The sequence below is a fragment of the Ambystoma mexicanum genome, chromosome 1q, assembly GCF_040938575.1.
Source record: "Ambystoma mexicanum isolate Mex_15411 chromosome 1q, UKY_AmexF1_1, whole genome shotgun sequence".
Taxonomy (NCBI): domain Eukaryota; kingdom Metazoa; phylum Chordata; class Amphibia; order Caudata; family Ambystomatidae; genus Ambystoma; species Ambystoma mexicanum.
The window spans coordinates 1415143104-1415165132 of NC_090922.1; the positions used below are offsets into that span (position 1 = coordinate 1415143104).

Sequence of the window (22029 nt, forward strand, 5' to 3'; positions counted from 1 at the left end):
TTATGTGGCTGAAATCTAATGACCAGTAAATGATAACTCCTGCGCAGCGAGGACTCCCTGCTGCAGTACCTTATGCCTGTATGGAGTGCATCCTTCCTGCGTCTCTCAACCTGCTACCCTGTGGTAACTACAACTGCCCTACTCACCGCCTGTATACTTGTATTTATCTCCCCCACCTGGTTACATCTATAAACACTTCAACCTTTGTATATATTGCTTCTGTAAATTCTGTATCATTTGCATATACCCTATTGTATCCTACGCCTGTAACTAGATACCTTATGTACATACCCTCTTTCAATTAATAACCTGTATGTAGATTTTTACCTTTTCTGTTGAAACTAAGCATTGCATATACTTGTAACTGCTGCGCCCTGTTTCCCCCCCGGGTATGATGCGCATTATAAATAGTAAACAAACAAACATAGTCTTGGCCTAGAAATTGAAGTTTCTGCTTGTGTCCTCACCCAAGCAGGTCAAAATCGGATGGATTAACAGTGTCTCACAGGCTCTGCTCCTACATTGTCCACAATTGTCTTTTTGGTGAAGTCTCATGAACTACTCCTCCAACTGTCTGAAGACAGCTGACTTGCGCGTTTCCCTGTTTGACCTTATTATCTATTCAAATTAAATTGGCTTTCATCTAATCAGCAGGACACGGTGTGCTTTTTACATCTGAACTGAAGACAATCTTATCTATGTAAGGACTCTGGCATGTTTGAACAAGATGGGCCTTGGCCGTATTAGATGCCGTTCTTTATCCATAAATGTTTTATACACCTGTGTGTCCTAATTAAGCATTCAACCTTGGTTAGTATTTATCTCTAATATTGTGTTTTTTGTTTTCATAAACATCAGATATGTTTACTGCTTGCAATAAAATCTTTTCAAGCGAATCCTCGAACAAAATATTGCATTTTTTGTATTCTTTATGCTCTCTGCTTCTGCGCTAATTATTACAAAGCAGATTTGTTTTGAAAAATAATTTGCAAGCGGGACAAGGTTAGAAAAGCAACTGTTGTCATCCTTTGCTTTTTTGCTCTTAAATATAAAAAAGGCATTTTGAGTGCACCAAGGTATTTCGAATTCCAATGAACACATTAATGATATGATGTAATATATTATGGTTTCAGTAATGCTCTGTATGTTTCCCATTGTGCTTGTGAAGAGAAGGCTGGCAGTCAATAGTCATGAATGGACATTTGTGAAATGCATCTCTGTCAAAGTTGATGGAAATGTATCATTCGTGGCTACAGGCTGATGCAGTCTGGCTTAGTAGGCTGTTCAAATTGTAGCGATATGATATCCTGCCAGAAGAGTTCCAGGGCCAGCTTCGAGACCAAGCAACCCCAGGAGGAGATGCAGGCAAGCAGGACACATCCCCCAGATTTTGTTTTAATTAATTTATTGGGTATTTATAATGCACTATACAGCAAAAAGCGTTTCAAGTCGCAACAAGACAAGGGTGGGCGGCATTCGGATTGTGCAAGTGCTGTAACAAGAAGTGCGGGGGAGAGAGGAAATGCTGGTCAGGGCAGAAAGGGCCCATGGGTTATGTGAGTGCCAGGGGGAGGCCAGGTGGACAAGTGGCAGTGCAATGCAGAGAGTGCAGGGGAAAGAAGGTCCACATGCTAAGTGCGAGGGACTGGACTGGAAGCGCTCAAGGGGTGCAGACCCAGCCAGGCTAGTGCAAGGGTAGACTGGTCAAGGAGGGCCTAGTGCCCTGTAAGAATCTGATTGCACCAGGCAGCCAGTCAAAAGGAGGAAGAGGGGACATTAGCAGGGGAGGGGAGATGGAAGGAGGAAGAGAAAAGGATGGTCTTGAGAAGCTTCGTGAACTTAAGGAAATCTGGCTCAAGTCTGAGAGGGGCAGGGAGGTCATTCCAGAGGGAGGCACCTGCGGAGGAGACTGATCTACCCCCACTCTCTGCTTGGAAAAGCATCTGATCTGTAGAGAGTTGAAACTAGAAGACCGAAAGGCTCCAGCAGGGAGGTATTTATGGAGTGAGAGTTGGATATAGCATGGTCTCAGGCCCCAGAAAGCCTCGTGGATGATGCAAGGGTTTTGAAGTTGATCGTCGCTGCAAACCAGAGCCAGTGGAGAGATGTTAGGGCTGGAGAGATGCGGTCCCTGAGCTTGAGGCCAAGGATAGGTATTGCAGTGCTATTTTGGGTTAGTTGAAGGGGGCTAAGATGTTAGTCAATAGGGTGAAGCAGTTGAAGCACACTTCTTTTTTCCTTCCTTGAAATAAAGGAACGCTCTGCAGGTTGGGGGGGACTTTCAACATCAGCACACTTCAAGAAATCTTTAACCATGGGGATCCCCGAAGGTAAGTTAGAGTTAACCACTGCCCCATAGTTAAATACACACAGCAGTTGCTTCTGGAAATAGTTCAGTACAGTGAAACGTAAATCTCTTTTAAAAGGGCAAACTGTCAGATTCTGGGTTTGAACCTCAGACCAGCTAGAAGTGAAAGAATTGGCAGAGGTGGACCCAGGGGACAGGAGAAATCGTGAAAGCAGGTTCTGGCTTGAGAAACTGAGGAAGGCCACCCACCAACAGAAGCAGCCGCACAAAGAAGACTAATGTGGCGGCGATCCAGGATGGTCCACACAGGCAGATGAGCCAGGTTATTGGAGTCCCAACTGCCTTCCAGGCAACAGAAGCTTCCAACCCCAAAGCTGGAACCCAGTGGATTGAAATGGGAAGAAGTGGTTAAGAGGTCCAGAAAACAAACCAGCATTGAAAGCATGGCTTAGCCAGTGAGGGGGACTAGAGGATGAGGAAGGCTCAGGAAGAGCGTCAACAAGCGGCACATCAGAATGAGATAAAAGCCCAGGAAATAGGATCCTGCCATTAGGGCCATATCTGATCCAAAAGCAATAGCCTTAATAGAGTCAAATCCTCCAAAAGGTAAGTAAACCTGCATTTCACAAAAATTCCAGGAAATTGAAGTCTGGGTTTCCCCAAGGCATGCTCGCACTCAGTGTCTGGCCTACGCCAGCCCACCAATAACCCAAAGGAGTATCACAAAGATGTTGGCAACCACCAATCAAGATTGCCCTATAAACTGCCAAACTCCCAACCACTCCCACAGAAATTGTGATCATTTGTCGCAGGCCAGGAAATGATATAGGCCAGTCCCAATCACTATATAGGAGTGCATGGCTGGTCTCAGTGATTCGACGTGTGCACAATGGCCATGCTTAGGCCTGTCTTGTGGTGGGCCTGAACAAAATAAGCTGAAAAATAAAAATTGCTAATGGTAGGTCTTTAAAAAATATCAATGCGTAAATTGGCCTGCCCCACTAGAAAAGTCCATATTGAATTGAAGCTGCTGCCATCCTACTCTTGGAGTCTATGGAGCGTGATGTAATCACACTTGGGCAAACATGTGGTGCCTAAAAAGCACAACTGGCCTGGGAGTCTTATGGGATACTAATGACCATAAACTAAATGGTTGCAGTGGCAGTTGGGCTTCAGTAGAAGCCCCACTTAACCCAAAAAGTGGTAAAAGATCCATACAATAAAGGATGTAAAAAGCAACATTTTTGGAGGCCCCTAAAGTGTCAGCAGAACCACCTTAAATGGCATTCCTCCCCAAAAGCACCCATACCCATGTCGTTCTCTTCTTTTTGCTAACACCAATATATTTTTTGGTTGTATCTTTATTTCCAAGCAATAGGCTTACTACTTACATCATTTTAAACCCATTCATTGGTAAATTCTTTTCTGTTAATTATCTGCCATATTTGCATTTGTTTTTAGATTTTGTCATGCGAAATCCCTTCTGAACTATAGTGGCTTTGTTTGTTTATTAGGTTTATATAGAGCTTTAATCCAAAGCGCTTTACAATAAAACAAGGTACAATAATGAAAGAAGCATATTTACAATCATGAAACAAACCAGTGAGACAATATTTAGAACAATTTACATAGATGGAGGAGGAGAGGGAAGGGTGAGGAGAAGGGAGAGGAGATAGTAAGAGGAGGTAGTAAGGGAAAGGAGGAACAATATTTCAAATATCTGATACAAATTCAGGGGAGTGATAAGGAGATGGGAGGGGGACAGGGCTGCTGGAGAGGAGAGATGGTAGGGAAGGAAGTCGGGGTGGATGGGAGATATTTTCTTAGTTGGTTATCTTTCTTGGTGATTGTTGTCTGGTGCATGATGTAGCCTACAAATGTCCCATTTTCATTTTGGGAAATTCTTCAGGATGTCTTGTATCTGCTTGATTGTGAAAAAAATAAGATTGATCCCAATGTGTTAATTTTGTGCAACATTGTGTTTTTTTAGGAAGCTTATTTTAAGAAGCACAAGTTCAACACCGTCCCAAGCGTCCGGTTGAAGAATGTGGAAAAGTAAGTATGATCATAACATGAGTTTAATTTGTTTTCTTTTGCGCAAATTTGTACTTGAATGGTACAGGTTGGGCCAAGAATCCATTCTCTTTTTTTGTTAACGTTTTTGGTCCACTATACTGTTTGGTGTCATGTTGGCTTTTTTTTTTTTAATAACCGGTCGAATTTTCTCAAAGTTCCTGTGGAAGGTGGTACCACATTTTAGTGTGCTGCCTGAGGTAGTCTGAATGGCTTCCAGCGCAGAGCTACTGTAATGTTTCCCTCTTTCCCTTAAAAGTGTCATATGACCTTGCAATCTTCATTATAACTGCGTGATTTCCACTGTGGAAATGGCTATTGTGTCCATTCAATGTTTGAGCTCTGGCCAGAGCTCACATAGGCTCCTTTGTATGAAATGTATCCAGCTCTGACTGTGGATCTTCCAGATACCATAATTAACCATTGTAAAAATGAGATGGGTTGCCATCTGCAGGCTTTGAAAGCTCTAGCTTTTTATTTGTATTAATATAAAATGATTCTTGTAATTCTGTTTCTGAAAGGGAAGTCTGCTAATCGGACTGGGGCTTTCATAAATGCTCCATGCCAAAAATATAGAGCACACACAAGCCTTTGAGCTAGCCTTCTGGTGCATTCTTCATAATTTATGGAACCCAAATTTTCCTCAGGTAGAGTTGGCTTTTTAAACTTCTGTGCCATTGTTTAATACGGTTTACACTTGATAATAGCGTAGTCAGTCTGTTGGCAAGTAAACCTATAAATGTAAGAAATGCTTGGTTAGAGAATGTTGGCTACTAAACGCACAGAATTCCACAAAAATGTGGGTTCAAACTAGTGTGAACTCTGTCAGAAAGGGCACAGCTAGGACCAAACTAATGAGGCTATATGACCCAAGATGGTGGGCCAACCCTGTCTGGAACGGCCAGCCACCCAAATTAAGGGCCAGAGCAAAGCAAAGGTCTATTGACGCAGATGACTGCCGTTTCCGACAAGGTCTAACAATGGTCATATCGCCATTGGCACCCGCGAATAAACACACAGGTGCTAAAGGCAAAGTGAAGCTATGAAGAAAAATGTACCTTTATTCAATCCTGCGATGCCGCATCTGCTTCAGGGGTCAGTCTTCAGTATTGATTAAAAATCATCACTGAAGATGGACTCCTGATGCAGACGTGGCTCGGAGGACTGAAGAAAGGTAAGCTGCTTTTATTTTTTGTATTTTCACTTTGCCTTTAGCACCTGCTTGTAGTTACTCACAGGTGCTAATCGCATGGGCAAAGTGGAAGGGAGCGAGAGAGACAAAGAGCGAGGGGCGTGTTGCCATGTGGGAGCTCAAATCGCGGTCTCGTAACAAAGATTACAGCCCACATTCCATGCTCCCTGATTTTGTAGCAACCCCGCTAATGTGTCTGGTCTGACTGCCCCCTCCACAGCACCACCATAGGCATCGGTCATATGTGGCACCCCTGAGTTCAAAGCAAGTTTTCAGGAGTGGGAATAGATTGGGAATTTCGTTTGGGCTTTTTATTTGGAAAGGCAGTGTTTGGTAAATAAACTCAATGTGAAATTTGTTTTGGGGACAGACATTCAAATGAAATGCAGGGGTTTTTGAGATTCCGGTTTGGGAATGAATGGAAAATTTGTTTTGGAACACACTACATTCAAAATGACATGCAGGGCTTTTTGGGATTCTGGTTTGGGAATAAATGGGAAAATAGGGTCACCAAATTAATTTGACTATATTGTGGCTGTAACACACTGGGAATGAGATTTGTTAATTTCGAACTTTAACAAAACTCACCCTGTGATCTTTTCTATTTGGGAATTAATTGAATTAACTTTAGTTAGATGTGCGAAGGCTCTACACAGATTTGCCCCCTACCCACAACTCAATGAAAAGGAATAAGGCTGGTAATTCCCAACACAATTGATAGCTTTGTGGATATATCTACTTACATAGGAGGTCCCCGTTCTCAGCTTAGGCCAGCCAGATCTCACCCCTCATTTGCAAACAGGTAGGCACCTCAGGCCTCTGTTCTCAGCAAGGTCCCACCAGCCACAGGCCTCTCTCACACAGGGCTCCCAGCTTTCCAAACAGAAGTCCCCAGCAAAGGTCCCAGGGTCTCCTGTCGGTCTTGGTTAGGCTTTTATCTCCTTTCTCTGGTTCTTCTTTCTGCTTGTCGCGCTTGCGAGTTGGTCCTCCTAGTTGTTTTTTTTTTCTTTCAGATTGAAAATTGTTATTATATAGTGCGATGATGCATACACCAATATTTCCACGCTTCGGATTGGCCATTTTTCTTCTTCCCCCGCCCACCAGTCCGCCCACTGCCAGCAGATAGGACAAGGAGTGTAGGAGGTCTAGCTTATGCATAATGAGGTTAGGAATGAAATGCATCTTTTCAAATGACATTTTTTTTTTTTTACATTTGTTTTTCTCAGAATGTCACTACATGGCAACTAACTTCTCTTTTCAGATAACTGCATAAACATGTATATTTATGAATTCTACAATATATGATTAATTGGGGAACAATTATTTTATTGTGGCACGACCCCCCTGGGAATCATTTTTCGTGGTTTATTCATGATCTGAAATAGTTATAAATATCAAAATTCATAAAACGCACATTCATTTTTCTGTCAGTTAACCAAGTTTCTGATTTTTTGAATTAAGAATGTCATGTTAGGTAGAATCCTGTGCAGTTCCCTCAGGGAACACTGCAAAAAGATTAAGACTACAGGAGTAAGCAGTTAACCCAATTGGTAGCAGTCTGCACCACCCAGATTTACCTGGTAGCTGTGGCTGAGCAGTCAGACTTCTCTCAAGAAGAGTAGGGCAGTATATAGAGTATACACAATAGGGCTAAAAACACAGTAGAGCAAAAAAACAGTGACCAGAGCTTTGTATAAAAAGTATATAATTATTTATTTAAAACACACTTTAAGCAATATACTAGCACTCTAAATCAAAAGCAAGTTAAAACACACTTGGGTAAAGTATACACACTTCCTTTAATAACTATTAGACAAGTCAGAATTAAAACACCACAAATTGTTAAACAGATGTGAGCGCATAACCTGATGGCACTCCAATTCAGTTAAAGGGAGAGAAAAAGACAGAGCATAGAAATAAAACCAGTCACAACACGTTTAGGTGTTCTCAGCAAGGGAATAAAGGCAGTATAGAATGTAGAGCCAAAGTTCATAGGCCAGGCCCACTTTAAAGGGAGCAAAGCGAAATTTGCCCAGGATCACACGGTTTAAAATGCACTGAAAGTATTTGCAGAACGTTCAAAAGAGGTCGGGGTGATTCAAGAAGGTAAAGTTCGAAGGTCTGGGGCCAACCCAGTTGGCAAGCCAAGGATCTAAGGGTCACCTTGGGCAAACCGAAGAAAGGGAGGCCAGCCAGGACACAGTACCTTAAACCGAGAGGAAGCTCCAGCGGTGGCAGTTGTTCCTGGCAGTGGTTGTAGTTCGTTGTTCCGACCAGGGGAAGAGAGGATCTCGTCGAGGAGGAAACGTGGAGTCGTTGCACTGCACAGGGATGATACCAGCCGCGGAGTTCGTCGATAAAAGGTGCGTTCCTTTTATTCGTGGTCAAAGTGATGAAGCTTGGCTATCTGGCCGCCGGGGTGCTTGGCACAGGCGATTCGACCAAGAGACTTCTTTGGAAGGCGAAAAGGGCGAACTGGTTGGTCCCACCAGCTCAGAGGAAGAAGACTCGTCCAGCAGAAGATCTTCTCTTGTCGTCGGGAAAGTGGTGAGGTAGTTGCAGCAGGGCTTCACTGGTGGTGTCGTTGCAGATGGCTCAGCTTCTTCCCTCTTCGGATTCTTAGGTCCTGTGGCGACTTCTGTAGTTCCAGTCCCAAAGGCCCTGCTTTTATGCAGAAAAACCCCCATTCAACAGCCTAGCTGTCACTCAAACATGCTAAGGTGTGAGCCGGGCGGCTCACCACTGGCCCAATCAGAACAGAGTGCGACTTGAGTTGATAAGGCAACACAGTCCAGGCTGCCAATTCCCCTCCCCACTCATCCGGTGGAACCCAGACTGAGTGGCACCATTTGGAGTGCTTCTGTGGAGAAGCCCGCCAAAAAGTGGAACAAAGGGCTCAACCTTGGTCAGAGTTGTAGAGAGGGACACGAACGCCATTTTAAAAAAGAGTTCTGGCAAAAAGAGCCAACCGTGAATTTTATATTAAATAAACCAGCGGTATCTTTAACATTGCACCAAAAAGTGGTGCATTTTAAAATCAATGGGAAAATCCCATAGAGAATATTCAGGTTGAATATTTTGCGTGGTCACCACTGCCACCAGCCAGAAACTCGACAAGGGGGACATGGACAGAGCCCCCTTGAAAAACGGACCCAGGGGCAATATAATTAACCCCTTCCAGTACTTCCACAATATGATGGTTTATGCTGGTTCTATTCACAATTTAGGACTAGTAAAGTCAATGGTGACTTTACATGCCCTGGGAGACAGTAGTCATTCCCAGGGTATGGAGTCTATATTTGGGGGTCACTATTACTGCATTGAGGGTGCTGTGTAACACACACACAAAAAAATAGATGATACCCTATGGAGTAGAAAGAAAAAACCCATAGCCCATAAGCACACAGAGTCAAAGACACTCAAATCATGCCTAAGAGTTGGAGGAAAAGAGTCTCACTCTTAGCAGGAGAAAAAAAACAAACTCCAAACATCCAGCAAAGCCTTATAAGAGAATGTTCCCGAACATGTCACAAACCAATTTTCAACTCCAATTACAAGCATGGCACATGGTTAATATTTCCATAACATGGACAAGAGTCCTGAATGAGCCCATCGCGATGTATGGTTCTCCTATTATCAATTAAAAGGTGTTCAATGTGTTTTAAATGGCAGTAATTAATATAGAAGCATGCAGTTTCACATTTAGCTCACCCTCGATGGGTTTCCATATCTCCAAAGCCACATGACTTGACATCTGCTTATCAGTAATGTCTGTTTCTACACAGTCTTTGAAGATCCATTAGCTTCTCTGAGAGCCATTTTTTTGGGGTCAAGACAGTCCTGAAAGGTCACTTCTGTTGGCTGCTTTATCTGCCCTTTCCACAATTGTGATCTAAAATATTTGTATTTGTTTGGATTTAACTGAAACGGACATGTTTTCCTGATCTGAGGTCTGAGTTCCAGGGACACAGGCTTTAGTTCAATGAGGAAAAACAGGCTACATACATAATTCTGCAAGAATAGCATTTTAAATTGTAAAGATGGATGTTGTACACATGACATTTTGTATTGCACTGTGCCTGCTGTCCATGAGTAAAATTATTTTTCATATAATTGAAAAGACATGAGTTTCCCTTTCTGCATTCTTCACACATAGGCCAGTTTACCATGATAAACCAGTGCTCACTTTTAAACCAAGTAGGCCTTTCCCTTTGAATTATGCCATTTTGGATGTTGGAAAGTAAGTGTTTTTATTTGTGTCAAATCCAATATGCTAGGCTTCACTTGGCTTTCTGGATCAGTCTCATGTTGCGTAGAAGTTAATGTGACATGCTGCTCTGTCTTTTTTAGAAAAATGGTGGCTTTTCACAGTTTCTGAAAATAGCATTTGCAGAAACACATGTCTTTTGGAATGCATTGGGCACATTCAGCAGTTTTAGGTTTTCAGGCACGCTTTCCTTCACTTCAGCGCCTGTCCACTTTGGTAAAGTTGAAAGAGGTCCATTTTTGTTCAATCACTAGGCCTTATGTCGGAAAACAATGTTTTGTACTGGCCTACATATTCCAATGGGTCTCCACATTAGCCAGCTTCACTGTCACAGTAGGGACCTTACATGGCATCTCAGTTTTTGTCACTCTGGGGCTGTATTTGCACCCCACAGACTCTGAAAAGAGAACTCTGGGGATACAGTCCATTTCAAGGTCCTTTGCCATAGAAGGTCAGCCCCATGCTGTTCTCTGCTCCTTGCTCATCCCCAGCGAACAGTGCCTTTGACCGAGGGCTCTTTCTAAATCTGCCTGCTTCTACTCTCTGCCCTCTGCAACTCATCCAGAACAGGACTGCAAGACTTGTCCTTGGCCTCAAGCCCAGGGATCGTATCTCTCCACCATTGAAATCTCTGCATTGGCTCCCAGTGGCTGCAAGGATTAAGTTCAAGACCCTCTGCATTGTCCACAGGGCCTTCTGGTGCCTGGGTCCTCAATACCTCCAACTCTCGCTTCATAAATACCTTCCTACTCGATCTCTTCGCTCCTCCACCTCCATCTCCCTCAAGGTCAGTCGCTTTTCCAAGCAACGAGTCGGCGGTAGATTTTTCTGCGGCTGGGGACTCCCTCTGGAGCAGCCTCCCTGCCTCTCTGAAACTTCAGGAGAACCATATCCAGTTCCAGAACCACCTCACGCCATTCCTCTTTGCTTCTGCCTTCTCTTCCTCTCCCTGCTGATTTCCTGTCTGATACTGCACTGGTCACCTGGCTACCCTCTGATTTCGGGCCCAGGTCTCTGCCTGCCCAGTTGCACAGCCGCACTGCCTCCCGGCAGCCATTGCACTTGGGTCTGTATCTGTAACCCTACAGTCCCCCTACCTGCACTTTTGGCCGTTTTTTGTCTGCACTTATCCTTGAACCTGCCACCTGCTGGTCGCACTTCATATTGTTTTGATCCCATGTACAGAACTTCCCCCTGGCACTTTTCCCCTTCCCTGCACTTGTGCAATCTCAATGTCACTTGGCCTAGTAAGATTGTTGTCTCTGTCCTCCCTCTGTTCCCTCTTCCTTGCCTCGTTGCTCCTTGAAACACTTGTGTATAGGCGCGTTATAATGCCATATCATAGATCTACTGGCTGTGCAGTGGAATCTGGATTCTACTCACTCGTGGTGAAGGAACCATGTAGCTGCAGAGTAAAGTATTCACCTTGTCCCCGGAGATCCTGGATTTGGTCTCCCACCAATCCAGAAGTCAAGAAACAACTCTGACTCCTGATTCCAGAATGTAACTGCTTGTGAGCTACACAAACCCAAACAAAGCCTGCCTGTCCCAAGCTGGGTCATGCCACCTGCCGTTGCTACTAGGACCACACAGGTTGTTGGACACAGTCAACCAGCTTACCAACCTCAGGCCGAATCACAGCATCAACAAACTCCCTGATTCAACCCTGCTGTGACCTTAAGACAGGGACCCAAAGAGGTACTGTGAAGAGGCCCTGTGCTCTTGGTTCCCTTTCTGGTACCATAGCGACTTTTAAGCCATCCTCTAACTTTTTTCTACGTAGACCTATCCTTGAACAATTAACTTTGTTGTCATGTCTGTTGCCTGAACACCCCTGTTGATCAACCCAGGGTGTCTTTCACTTAAGGTCTACATTCTGGGTTTCTTTTAAAGGGATGCGTTTCGGATTTTAGCATTTTTAGTTAATTTGTTGCATTGATTGTTTTATTAAATTTCCTACATTTTTGTGGAAACTTGATTGCACATTCTTTCATTTTGGAACCATTGTTCCGTTTTCAGCTCACATCTCTGCTGAAGGTATAGCCTGCCATTGGCCTCAGCTACTGAAATAAGCGAAGGGAGGGGTATCCCTTTCAGGCAGATCATGTTTTAATTTTGAAAGGGATCGCTGCCGGTTTTGGTAGTAGTATGATGCTGACTAGACAGCTTAGACACTGCTCATCCCTGCTCCTCTTCTGCTGTACTCCTGCAGAACAGAAGGCATTTTGTTGCAGTGTGTCTATGAAAGTGGAGTTTTGCTGGCCATCCCTGATTGGATTACCGTTAAACCTTTGCATTTTGTACTGATGAGTGATTGGACCGGTCTGTTGGGATTACAAGCCATTCATTGGGACCAACCTGCAAACAGCTTCCTGCGTAGCTCTAATGATATTTTATTTATATCGCGCTCGTACACAAGTGTTTCAGAGCGCGACAAGGCAAGGGAGGCGAACAGGGCAGAACAAAACGGCGATCTTAACTAGGTCCAGTGACATTGAGAACGCGCAAGTGCATGGAAAAGGAAAAGGGGAAAAGTGCATGGAAGGGGGGAGAAGTGGAAAGTGCGGAGCAGAGGAGAAACAGATGATGATAAATCAAATTATAAAGGCAATAAACAGTGATAGTGCAGCCAGCAAGTGGCAATTGCTGGGTTTAAGGCAGCAGACGGGGCATGTCTGATAAGTGCAGAAAGAAAAGAAAGTGGGTGGGGGACTGTATTGGTACAAATACAGACCCCAGTGCAAGGGGTGGCCTGGAGGCAGTGCAGGAGGGTCGCAGTGTGAACAGGTACCTGGACCCGGAGGACAGAGAGTGGTCAGGTGCACGGATCCCAGGGCCTAAGGCGAAGGACAAATCTTGCAGTCCTGTTCTGGGTTAGTTGTAGTGGGCGGAGAGTAGAGGCATGTAGATTTAGAAAGAGGCTGTTACAATAGTCCAACCTAGAAAGAACCAGAGCTTGTGAGACCATGAGCATCTGGGAGGTGCAGTAGGAAGTTTGACTTTTTAGAGACGTCAGAGATGTGGGCAGAGAAGGAAATTGTGGAGTCAAAAATGGCCCTGAGGTTCTTAGACTCGCAGGTAGGGGTAGGAGGAGGGCCAAGTGAGGCTGGCCAGAGAGTGAGGGGACGAGGGTGGACAGGATGCCCTGGGTTTTTGAGATAAAGTGAGAGGCAAGGGCATTGCAAAGAGCCTGGGAGACAAGAGGGCTACAGACTGCAGCAGGGTTGGCCAGTTCCTTGCAGATTTTAAAGAGTTTGGCCGAGTTGTTAGATGCCGCAGAAACACAGGCTTGAAGGTGGACTCTCTTCTTGGTGAGGACAGAGTCAGTATTGCCTTTGGAGCAGGCGACAGGCCAATTTGTCAGAAGATGAACAAGAAGTCCTCCATTCCTTTCAGCCGCCCTACACTTGCGTTTAATTGTAGCTAGTCAGAGTCATACCAGGAATTGCACTTGGCTTTGGACTTCAAACGGATCCTCATGACCGGGGCAAGAGCATCAAGAGTATCAGAAATAGAAGAGTAGAGCAGGTACAGGGCTTTGTCCGGTGGTGAGTCAGCCAGAGGTGGAGGGGGTAGGGGGGTAGGTGGCAGTGAAAGCCTCAACTGACACATGCTTCATGGGCCGATGTCCGAGAAGGTAGGTGGCAATGTTGGGGTAGGCTTGGCTTGGGGGCGGGGCTGGTTCGGAGGGAGAGATGAGAGGAGAAGAGGTAGTGGTCACTCAAGGAGAGAGGAGGGGTTGTAAGGGATAGAGCGGGGGAGGCCAGAGGAGATCAAGACATCAAGTGTGTGTCTTGCAGAATGAGTCGGGCCAAAGGGAGGATAGAAAGGGAGAGAGAATCGCAAAGGTAGCGATAGAGCACAGAAGATGAATGGGTAGAATCAAGATGGATGTTGAAGTCACCAAGGAGGAGGAGTTGAGTGGTTGAGGCCATGAGGGAGGAAGAGGGGTCAGCCCACTCGGAGAGAAAAGAGGTGATTTGACAAGGGGGGCCAGTAGAGAGTAGCAAAAGTAAGACATTAGCTAGGAGAGAGAGAGAGAGCCTGCAGACAAGGCATTTCGAAAGAGGAGTATATCTGAGTGGGAATGATGGTGGCAGGAATCCACTCAGGAAAGATTAGGGCTACACCACCTCCGGGCCGGGTGGATCTGGGCGCGGAGAGCATCTTGTAGCCATCAGGGAGGAGAGTGTCAAAGCTCGTGACGGAGCTGGTCGTGAACCATGTCTGGGTAACACCGAGAACATAAAGGTCCAGTTCTTCCAAGAGGTGGCAGATGTCAGAGGAGTGTTTAACAGCAAAGCGGGAGTTCAGAGTGGCAATATGATGATTACCAGCCTTATAGACCTTATGAGGAGGGGTACAAATCAGAGGTATGCCCTGCAGAGGTGTGGCAGGAGCCCAAAGTGGGACGGAGGAGAAGGGAAGAGAGGGCAAGGTAGCCAAGGGAGGAGAGAAGGGGACAGCCGGAGATGAAAGGAAATTGATGAGGCGAGGCAACCGCCTATCGAAGAGGAGCAGATTGGCCTGAGGGCCTTTGAACATGACAGTGCCTTTTTAAACTTCTTCCCAGACTTTGTGAGAAGGGAAGGATAGTTGCTAGAGAAGCAGTTCAAGTAGATAGGAGTAACAGAAAGCGCCATGGCTTAGTAGACGGAGGAGTCAGTGTGAGGAGAATGCAAGTACAGCGGTATGGAACAGTCACTTGGCTAGCAGGTTACAATCAATTGCCAAAGTTAAATGCAAAACACACCCAAATTTTACTTTCAAAGTTAAATGCTAAGGCACAGTAGGTATAGAGTCGTAGTATACATCAGAAGTTAGAGGTGAGTGCAGAAACAAGTGCATTTGAGAGCAAACAGGGAGAACTTTGAGAACAAGCAGAGAAGGATTGAAGGACCCGTAAAGGGAAAAAGGGCAATCAGACGGAGGGAACTAACCCATGGTGAGTGAGAGGAGTCTAGGTAGTCCAGTTTCATGGCTGAGTGAGGTAGCAACCTCAGGGAGGGTCGGGTTTTGGCAATAGTCTCATGTGGCGTTTTGGTAGCGGACAGGGAGCAGACCGGGGCCTTAGAAGTGGTCCTTTTTTGTTGAGCAGGCTCCCGCCTCCCGGTAACCGTGATTGGCCTATGAAGGCCCAGTCAGCCAATGGGAAAGGGAGTGCAGGCCAGGCAGGGACCTTAGATTAATGAAAAAGAAAAAGCCATCTTGGAAGGGCCCGTGGATGGTGTGGCCCAGTTTGCATGCACACGTGAAATTCGTAAACCTAGGCAAACCGGAACCAGCAGAATTAAGATTGCACTTTACAATCACTGCCCAACAGCTACAAATGCATATTTTTCTTTTTTCTTGATTTACACCAAAAACATGGTGGTCCAAAAATCGTGCATCCAGCACAATGCTCGCCGAGATTTTAAGGGGCTTACCCTAGGAGGCGTATGCTCGTGGGAGGATGCATGTAGAATGAGGACTGCAATGCCCAGCTGCGAGGCTCCGGCAGGTGGAGAAAGCAGAATTAAGGATATCCTCTTTACAAGAGGATACCCCTGGAGAATGCACAGGTGAACATCTCCCTCTTTCTTCCAAGGGAATCCAGCTCCAGGCGTGCCACCACCTGATTTGTTATGGAAAGCTGTATCATGTGCTACTCTTAAACTTCTATACTGTGTTCTTGAACTGCACCCCTGCTTTCTCTGCTAGAATCCAAATCGCTTGCTGCTATTGTACTGTGACTGCTCTTCTGGACATGCTGACCCAGACCTCTGCAACTGTCTTTCCTAAAGGGGCCTTCCTGCAGCTTCTTGATCTTCACTGGATGACCAGTGTTGAGGTAACTTGCTACTGCTTTCCTGTCAACCACCACTGTGAAGGTAGTCTTCTTGGTGCCTGATGGGCTCTTCTGTACTGCTATTTAAAGGATTCCAATCGGGTGTCACACCAGACCAGGACTTTTGCCCTTAGCCTCGGATGTAGCTCTCAATTAGAATAATTTTTCCTTTATTTTCTACGAATTTGGATTGAGCTTGCACCCAACCCATCTCAACTGTATTTCGGTGTATTTCGGTGCTGGACTGCCCCTGGGCAGGACAAAGACTGATATGCAAATGGATATTTCCCATCTGTGAAAGGCACAGTGGGTAAAAGCAGTGGCTGCGAACTCTCAAGTGGGAGGGGCGCCCGCTACCTTTGTTAAACTATTTTTTAAGGAACCTGGGATTGATAACCCTAGGTCTCCTGGGGGCAACCAGACGTGGTCTCCCTCTCACTGTGCTTAGAGAGGCATCAGCTTCACCTCACTGATGATCCCCAACAAGGGTGAAACACGTGTATGGGGTTGCTGGTGGTACTCTCGTTCAGATTGGAATTGCCATTGTATTTCGGTGCTGGACTGCCCCTGGGCAGGACAAAGACTGATATGCAAATGGATATTTCCCATCTGTGAAAGGCACAGTGGGTAAAAGCAGTGGCTGCGAACTCTCAAGTGGTTAATAACCACTGAACAGGTTATCATGTCTGTTCTTGCGAGAGAGGGGCGCCCGCTACCTTTGTTAAACTATTTTTTAAGGAACCTGGGATTGATAACCCTAGGTCTCCTGGGGGCAACCAGACGTGGTCTCCCTCTCACTGTGCTTAGAGAGGCATCAGCTTCACCTCACTGATGATCCCCAACAAGGGTGAAACACGTGTATGGGGTTGCTGGTGGTACTCTCGTTCAGATTGGAATTGCCATTGTATTTCGGTGCTGGACTGCCCCTGGGCAGGACAAAGACTGATATGCAAATGGATATTTCCCATCTGTGAAAGGCACAGTGGGTAAAAGCAGTGGCTGCGAACTCTCAAGTGGTTAATAACCACTGAACAGGTTATCATGTCTGTTCTTGCGAGAGAGGGGCGCCCGCTACCTTTGTTAAACCATCTCACATCCCCTTTTACAAATACCCCGGGTCACAATGGAGCATGAACCAAGCAGGTGGGTGGTAATACAATATTTATTTTAAATCGAAAGAAAATTACTCATTTTTATATTGGGCAGCAATCACCAATGGGGTGATAATTACAGAATAAATGATGAAATACACGTAGTTTGACCTTCTACCAGAACATATCCGAAGCACAAATGGATAGGAGCAATTTTGCGGTTTGGGTAGATGACACCCGAGTTAAGATTTCCCCCTGCAATGCTCCCTCAAACCCCAATTAGTATTTTGAGTGGATAGAAATTAGCAACAATGAGTCGGGGATATTAGGCAGCACACAGAATTGAAATCCGACCTTCACTTTCGAAATGGGAGGCAAAATTGGGTTTGAAAACCTTTAATTTCATAAACACTTGAATGAATTGATAATTTTTCTTTGAAAATCAATTTTTTTATGAAGTGTTATATATGTAGTAAGACATTACATAGCATGTGTAAGCATGAGTTAACAAAAAAAACAATCGTAACACCCCGCCCCCCTTTTCCCCCCCCCCGTTCCTCCCCCCCCAACCCCCCCACAGTTCAAGATCTCATTAGTTGCTTGTTTGACGGACTTTCCTGAGACAGATGTATCGTTACACAATGCACTTGGCGTGCCGAAGTCCTGGGTCCGACTGGGAGAAGTTCACGATCAGGTCAGTGTACAATGGTCCAGTGCCCCTGGGGGGGAAGACCCCCGGCTCAGGCGCAGAATGTTAAATTGATCGGCCATATTTGTCACAAAAGGGGAGCCAGATTTCCTCGATGTTGGACTTGGACTCATCGAGTAGGTGTGTGAGAAACTCCATGTCATATATGGCCTGCACCTTGGTCACCCACGTTTTTTCCGCTGGCATTTCCGGCCGTTTCCATTTTTGTGCGAGGCAGCATCTGGCCGCCTCCAACATGATTTGGAGCATATGGTCCTGAGTGCCGTCCTGACCTTCCCCAATGTCGATTCCAAACAGGAGGAGCCAAGGGCAGGAAGACCGCTCAACCCCGTCCACCCCTTTGATCCAGGCAAGTACCTTTTCCCAATAGTTTTGGACCACTGGGCATCCCCACCACATGTGGATGGTAGTCCCCTCTCTCGGTCTTACATTTCCAGCAGTGTTGGTCATACCCTGGTTTAATCCTGGCAATCCCCTGCGGGGGGTAATGCCATCGGTGTAGTATTTTGAGGGCTTGATGGCGATACTGGAGGGAGGCCGTGGATCGTTTGGCCTGCCTGCACATCTCCGCCCACCTCTCGTCATCAATCTCCTCTCCTAGGTCCCTACCCCATCGTGTGCGCGCCGCTGGAGGATCCCTGGGGACAGAGAACAGGAAGAGTTTGTAAAGGCGAGATATTATCCCCTTGGAGCCCCTCGCAGATAGGAGAAACTTTTCGAACTCTGTGAGATCCCTCCTGAGGGTGTCGCCCCAGGATGGCTCGGTGAGGACACCCTTGAGCTGGAGGTAGCGAAAGGGGGACAGGGTACCAATTCTCAGAGCCTCCTCAAGGTCACTTAAGGGCAGAAAAGAACCCTTCACCCAAAGCGGGCCGGTCCTGCTAAGGCCTGCCTCGAACCACAACTGATACGCCGCTGGTTCTGCTATTTTGGCCAGGAAGGGAGGGGCCCAAATGCAGCACAACGGGGATGGCCACGTCGTGAGCCACCGATAGTAACCTCCCTCTCCCCACAGGGACCACAGCACCTTCAAGATTGGATGATTCAGGACGTTTCTGGGGATATTCTTCCTCGGGACCCAAAGCCATTCCTCTATTGTGACAGGGGCAAGGGGCCTGTTATCCATGGCAACCCATTGTTTTTTCTTATCTGGGGAGAAGTGATCAACCAAAACCCTCAGCTGAGAAGCTCTGTGGTACGTTTCCAGGTCAGGATAACCCACTCCCCCATCTTCCTTAGCCCTAGTCAACACTTTGTAGGAGAGCCTATGCTTTTTGCCCGACCAGAGGAAGTTGAGCAGGACTCGCTTTGTTTCTATAAAGAAGGTCTTGGGGATTATCACCGGGAACATTTGGAAGAGAAATGAAAACTTTGGGAGGAGAACCATTTTTATGAGGTTAAGGCGCGCCATCCAGCAGAGCCCCGATCCCGCCCACCTCTCTACATCTCTTCTGATTGCGGACCACAGGGAGGGGGGAGACGGGGGGGGGAGTTGGCTGTGTACAGTTCCTCAAGGTCACGCATAATCTGTACTCCCATATACCGGAATCCCTCTTCAGTCCGTCTAAAGGGGAGCCCTTTCACAAAGGCCATCTCCGGATCTGACAGGTTCCCACCCATAAACGCCACTGACTTATCCAGATTGACTTTATAACCCGATAACTCTCCATAGCGAGTGAGGCCCTGTAATAACCGGGAGACTGTTTGGGACGGTCTGGTGACGTAGAGTAGGGTGTCGTCCGCGAAGAGGCAGATTTTGCATTGCATGTCTCCCATCTGTACTCCCCTAATAGCCTCGTCATTGCTGACTGAGATTGCCCATGGTTCCATTACTAGTGCGTAAATTAGCAGGAACAGGGGACATCCCTGCCTTGTACCACGTTGGAGGGGGAACTCTCTCGATTCTGTCCCGTTTGCCATCACTCTAGCCGAGGGGGAGGAGTAAAGCACGGCCATCCACCCCAGCCACCTAGGACCCATCCCCAGAGATCCGAAAACCTCCCCCATGAAAGCCCAGCTAACCCTGTCAAAGGCTTTCTCCGCATCGAGAGCCAGTAGGAGAGCCCCCTCGTCACGGACCCCCACTGTGGCAAGTATATGGAGTGTCTTCCGTACGTTATCAGAGCCCTGCCTGTTGAGGACGAATCCCACTTGGTCAGGGTGTATCAGGCGTGGAAGGCAGATCTCAAGTCTGGAGGCCAAGATTCTGGTAAAAATCTTGGCATCTAGGTTAAGGAGTGAGATGGGTCTATAGGACCCACATTCAGTCTGGTCTTTACCGGACTTGGGTATGATGGTGATGAGGGCTTGCAGAAACGTCGGTGGAATTGAGTCTCGGCTCCTAATCTGATTGAACAGTTTGGCCAAGGGCTTCACCAAGATCGATTGGGTCTGTTTATAGAAATCAGCCGTGTAGCCGTCCCCACCCGGTGCCTTTCCTGCCTTCAGTCTCTTAATGGCGCTCTCGACCTCTTCCTCTGAAATCTCCCCCTCAACGGCCCCCATGTCTTCGTCGGATAGCTTGGGGAGGGGGTGCTCCGCCAAGTAGGCTGAGATATCTTCCAGTGATTCGCATGCTTGCCTGGAATAAAGTTTGCTGTTCTAGTCGGCAAAGCAGTCCGCTATTTCCTCCCGGCCCCTGTGAATCCTGCCTTCCCCATCGCTAAGCTGGGAAACCCCCCTTTCCACCCTGCAGCCCCGGGATCTTTGTGCCAAGAGTCCCCATCCTGTCTCCCCGTTCATAGTATCTTTGCTTGGTGTACCACATTTTCTTAATAACCTCCCCTATAAGAACCGTGTGTAGCTCTTGTCTTTTGCCCTGCATTTCCTCTAGGCGTGCCTCTGTCAATTCTGGGAACGCCCAGTCTGGCCCGCAAGATCCCCAACTCCGCACGGAGTTTGCCCTCAATCAGGCCCCTCTCTGGTTTACGCCTCGAGCCCTCTGCTATGAGGAGACCCCTAAAAGTGGCTTTTCCGTCTTCCCATACTGTGGACATGTCGGTCTCGCCATTATCATTCGTCTCAAAATAGGCCGACATTTCTTGTTTCATAAAATCCCGGAATACGGGGTCCCTAAGAAGCGTGTCGTTGCACCGCCAACGGGAGGATCTTGGGACGACAGGCAGTGACCAGTCAGCCACAAGCAATTCATGGTCCGACCACGTTATGGCCTCCACCCTTGGCTGTTGAACCACCCCGTTCCCCTCCTCGGAGATTAGCATGAGGTCAATTCTAGTGTAGGTACAGTGTGGGGGAGAGAAAAAGGTGTAACCTCCCTGACCCGGATATGCCTTGCGCCAGACGTCCACCCAATAATGGTCCCTCAAGAGGGCCTGCAGGGCCAAATTATCCTTGGAAATCCCCATGGACCCCCCTCCTTTGGCAGACCACCAGTCCAGACGGGGGTCAGCTACCAGGTTGAAATCCCCACCCAGTATCATGGCCCCGTCTGCCCATTCATCCATGACATTAAAGATCCGAGTGAGGAACTGCACTTGCCCTGAATTGGGCGCGTATAAGGTGGCCAGGGTGATGCGTTGTCCCTCGCAGAACCCCTTGACGCCTAAGAATCGCCCCCCAAAACTTCTTAGTTTCTACCCCCGTGAGATAGAACGCCCTCCCCAGGAGAATACCTAACCCCTCCTTCTTGGAGTTCGCATGTGAGGCCCAGTAATTGGAACCAATGTCCTTCCCCTTAATTCTGGATTCCCTTCCCCGTTTGTAGTGTTTCTCTTGTAGAAAGAGGACTGTTAGATGTTGTTTGCGGAACATATTGCTCGTAAGGGACCTCTTGTTTTGGAAGTTAAGACCCTTGACGTTCAGCGTGCTTATCCTTCCTTCAATCATTATCGTCTTTTAGGTTGTGCACCTTGAACCCCTCGTAACATCTGCGTTTCAGAGCCCGCAGCCAAGCAAGTATCTGTGATTTGAACTGGTTTCTCCCCCTTCCTCCCCGTCTTTCACTAATCATTCCACCCCCGCCCCCCTTCTTCCCCCTCCCCTCACCCCCCTTACCCCCCTTTCCCTTGTAATGTAGGGCGTTCGTCCACGTCCCCCAACAAGTGTCGGGGTTGGTCAACGAACCACCAAGGACTCTAACCCCAGCCCCGGGATTTTTTGTATTAGGGAATCTCAAGTCTTGGAATCAATATACGTCTACCCCACCAAATCCTCGGTGCAAATGACCGAGGTGGAATTCTGGAACCGTGAACCCCTGCTTCAGTCTGTAAACTCCAAACTCAGACTTTCTACGTGGGTCACCACAACAAAACAGCTAACATTTAATAAAGTTCTTCCCGCCCTCCAAACCAGCGGGCCGCATGTCGCACTAACGCGGCGCCCAGGCGTGGCCCCCCCGGGCACCAAGACCCCTTACTGCCAGATCCTGGGACTGATGCTCATCATAGGATTTCCTCGACCTCCAGAAGGGCGGTGCTGTTATGGCTTCGGGTGATCCTCGGAGGTCGTTGACGGGTGCCTGGTTTTCCGAACTTTCCGGGCCCCCTTGACTTCAGGTTTGCTGCTAAGCTGTCCCAGTCTGTCGGGGCCCCATCGGGGGGTCC

General features: G+C 47.1%; 1 protein-coding gene across 1 annotated transcript in view; it reads left to right on the forward strand.

Moving 5' to 3' along the window:
• Nucleotides 1-22029, forward strand: part of POMGNT1 (protein O-linked mannose N-acetylglucosaminyltransferase 1 (beta 1,2-)) — a 532666-nt gene that overhangs the window by 393886 nt on the left and 116751 nt on the right. Inside the window, exon 17 of the mRNA XM_069642286.1 lies at nucleotides 4299-4363. Coding sequence (XP_069498387.1) covers nucleotides 4299-4363 — 65 coding nt within the window. The remainder of the gene's footprint in view (nucleotides 1-4298; nucleotides 4364-22029) is intronic.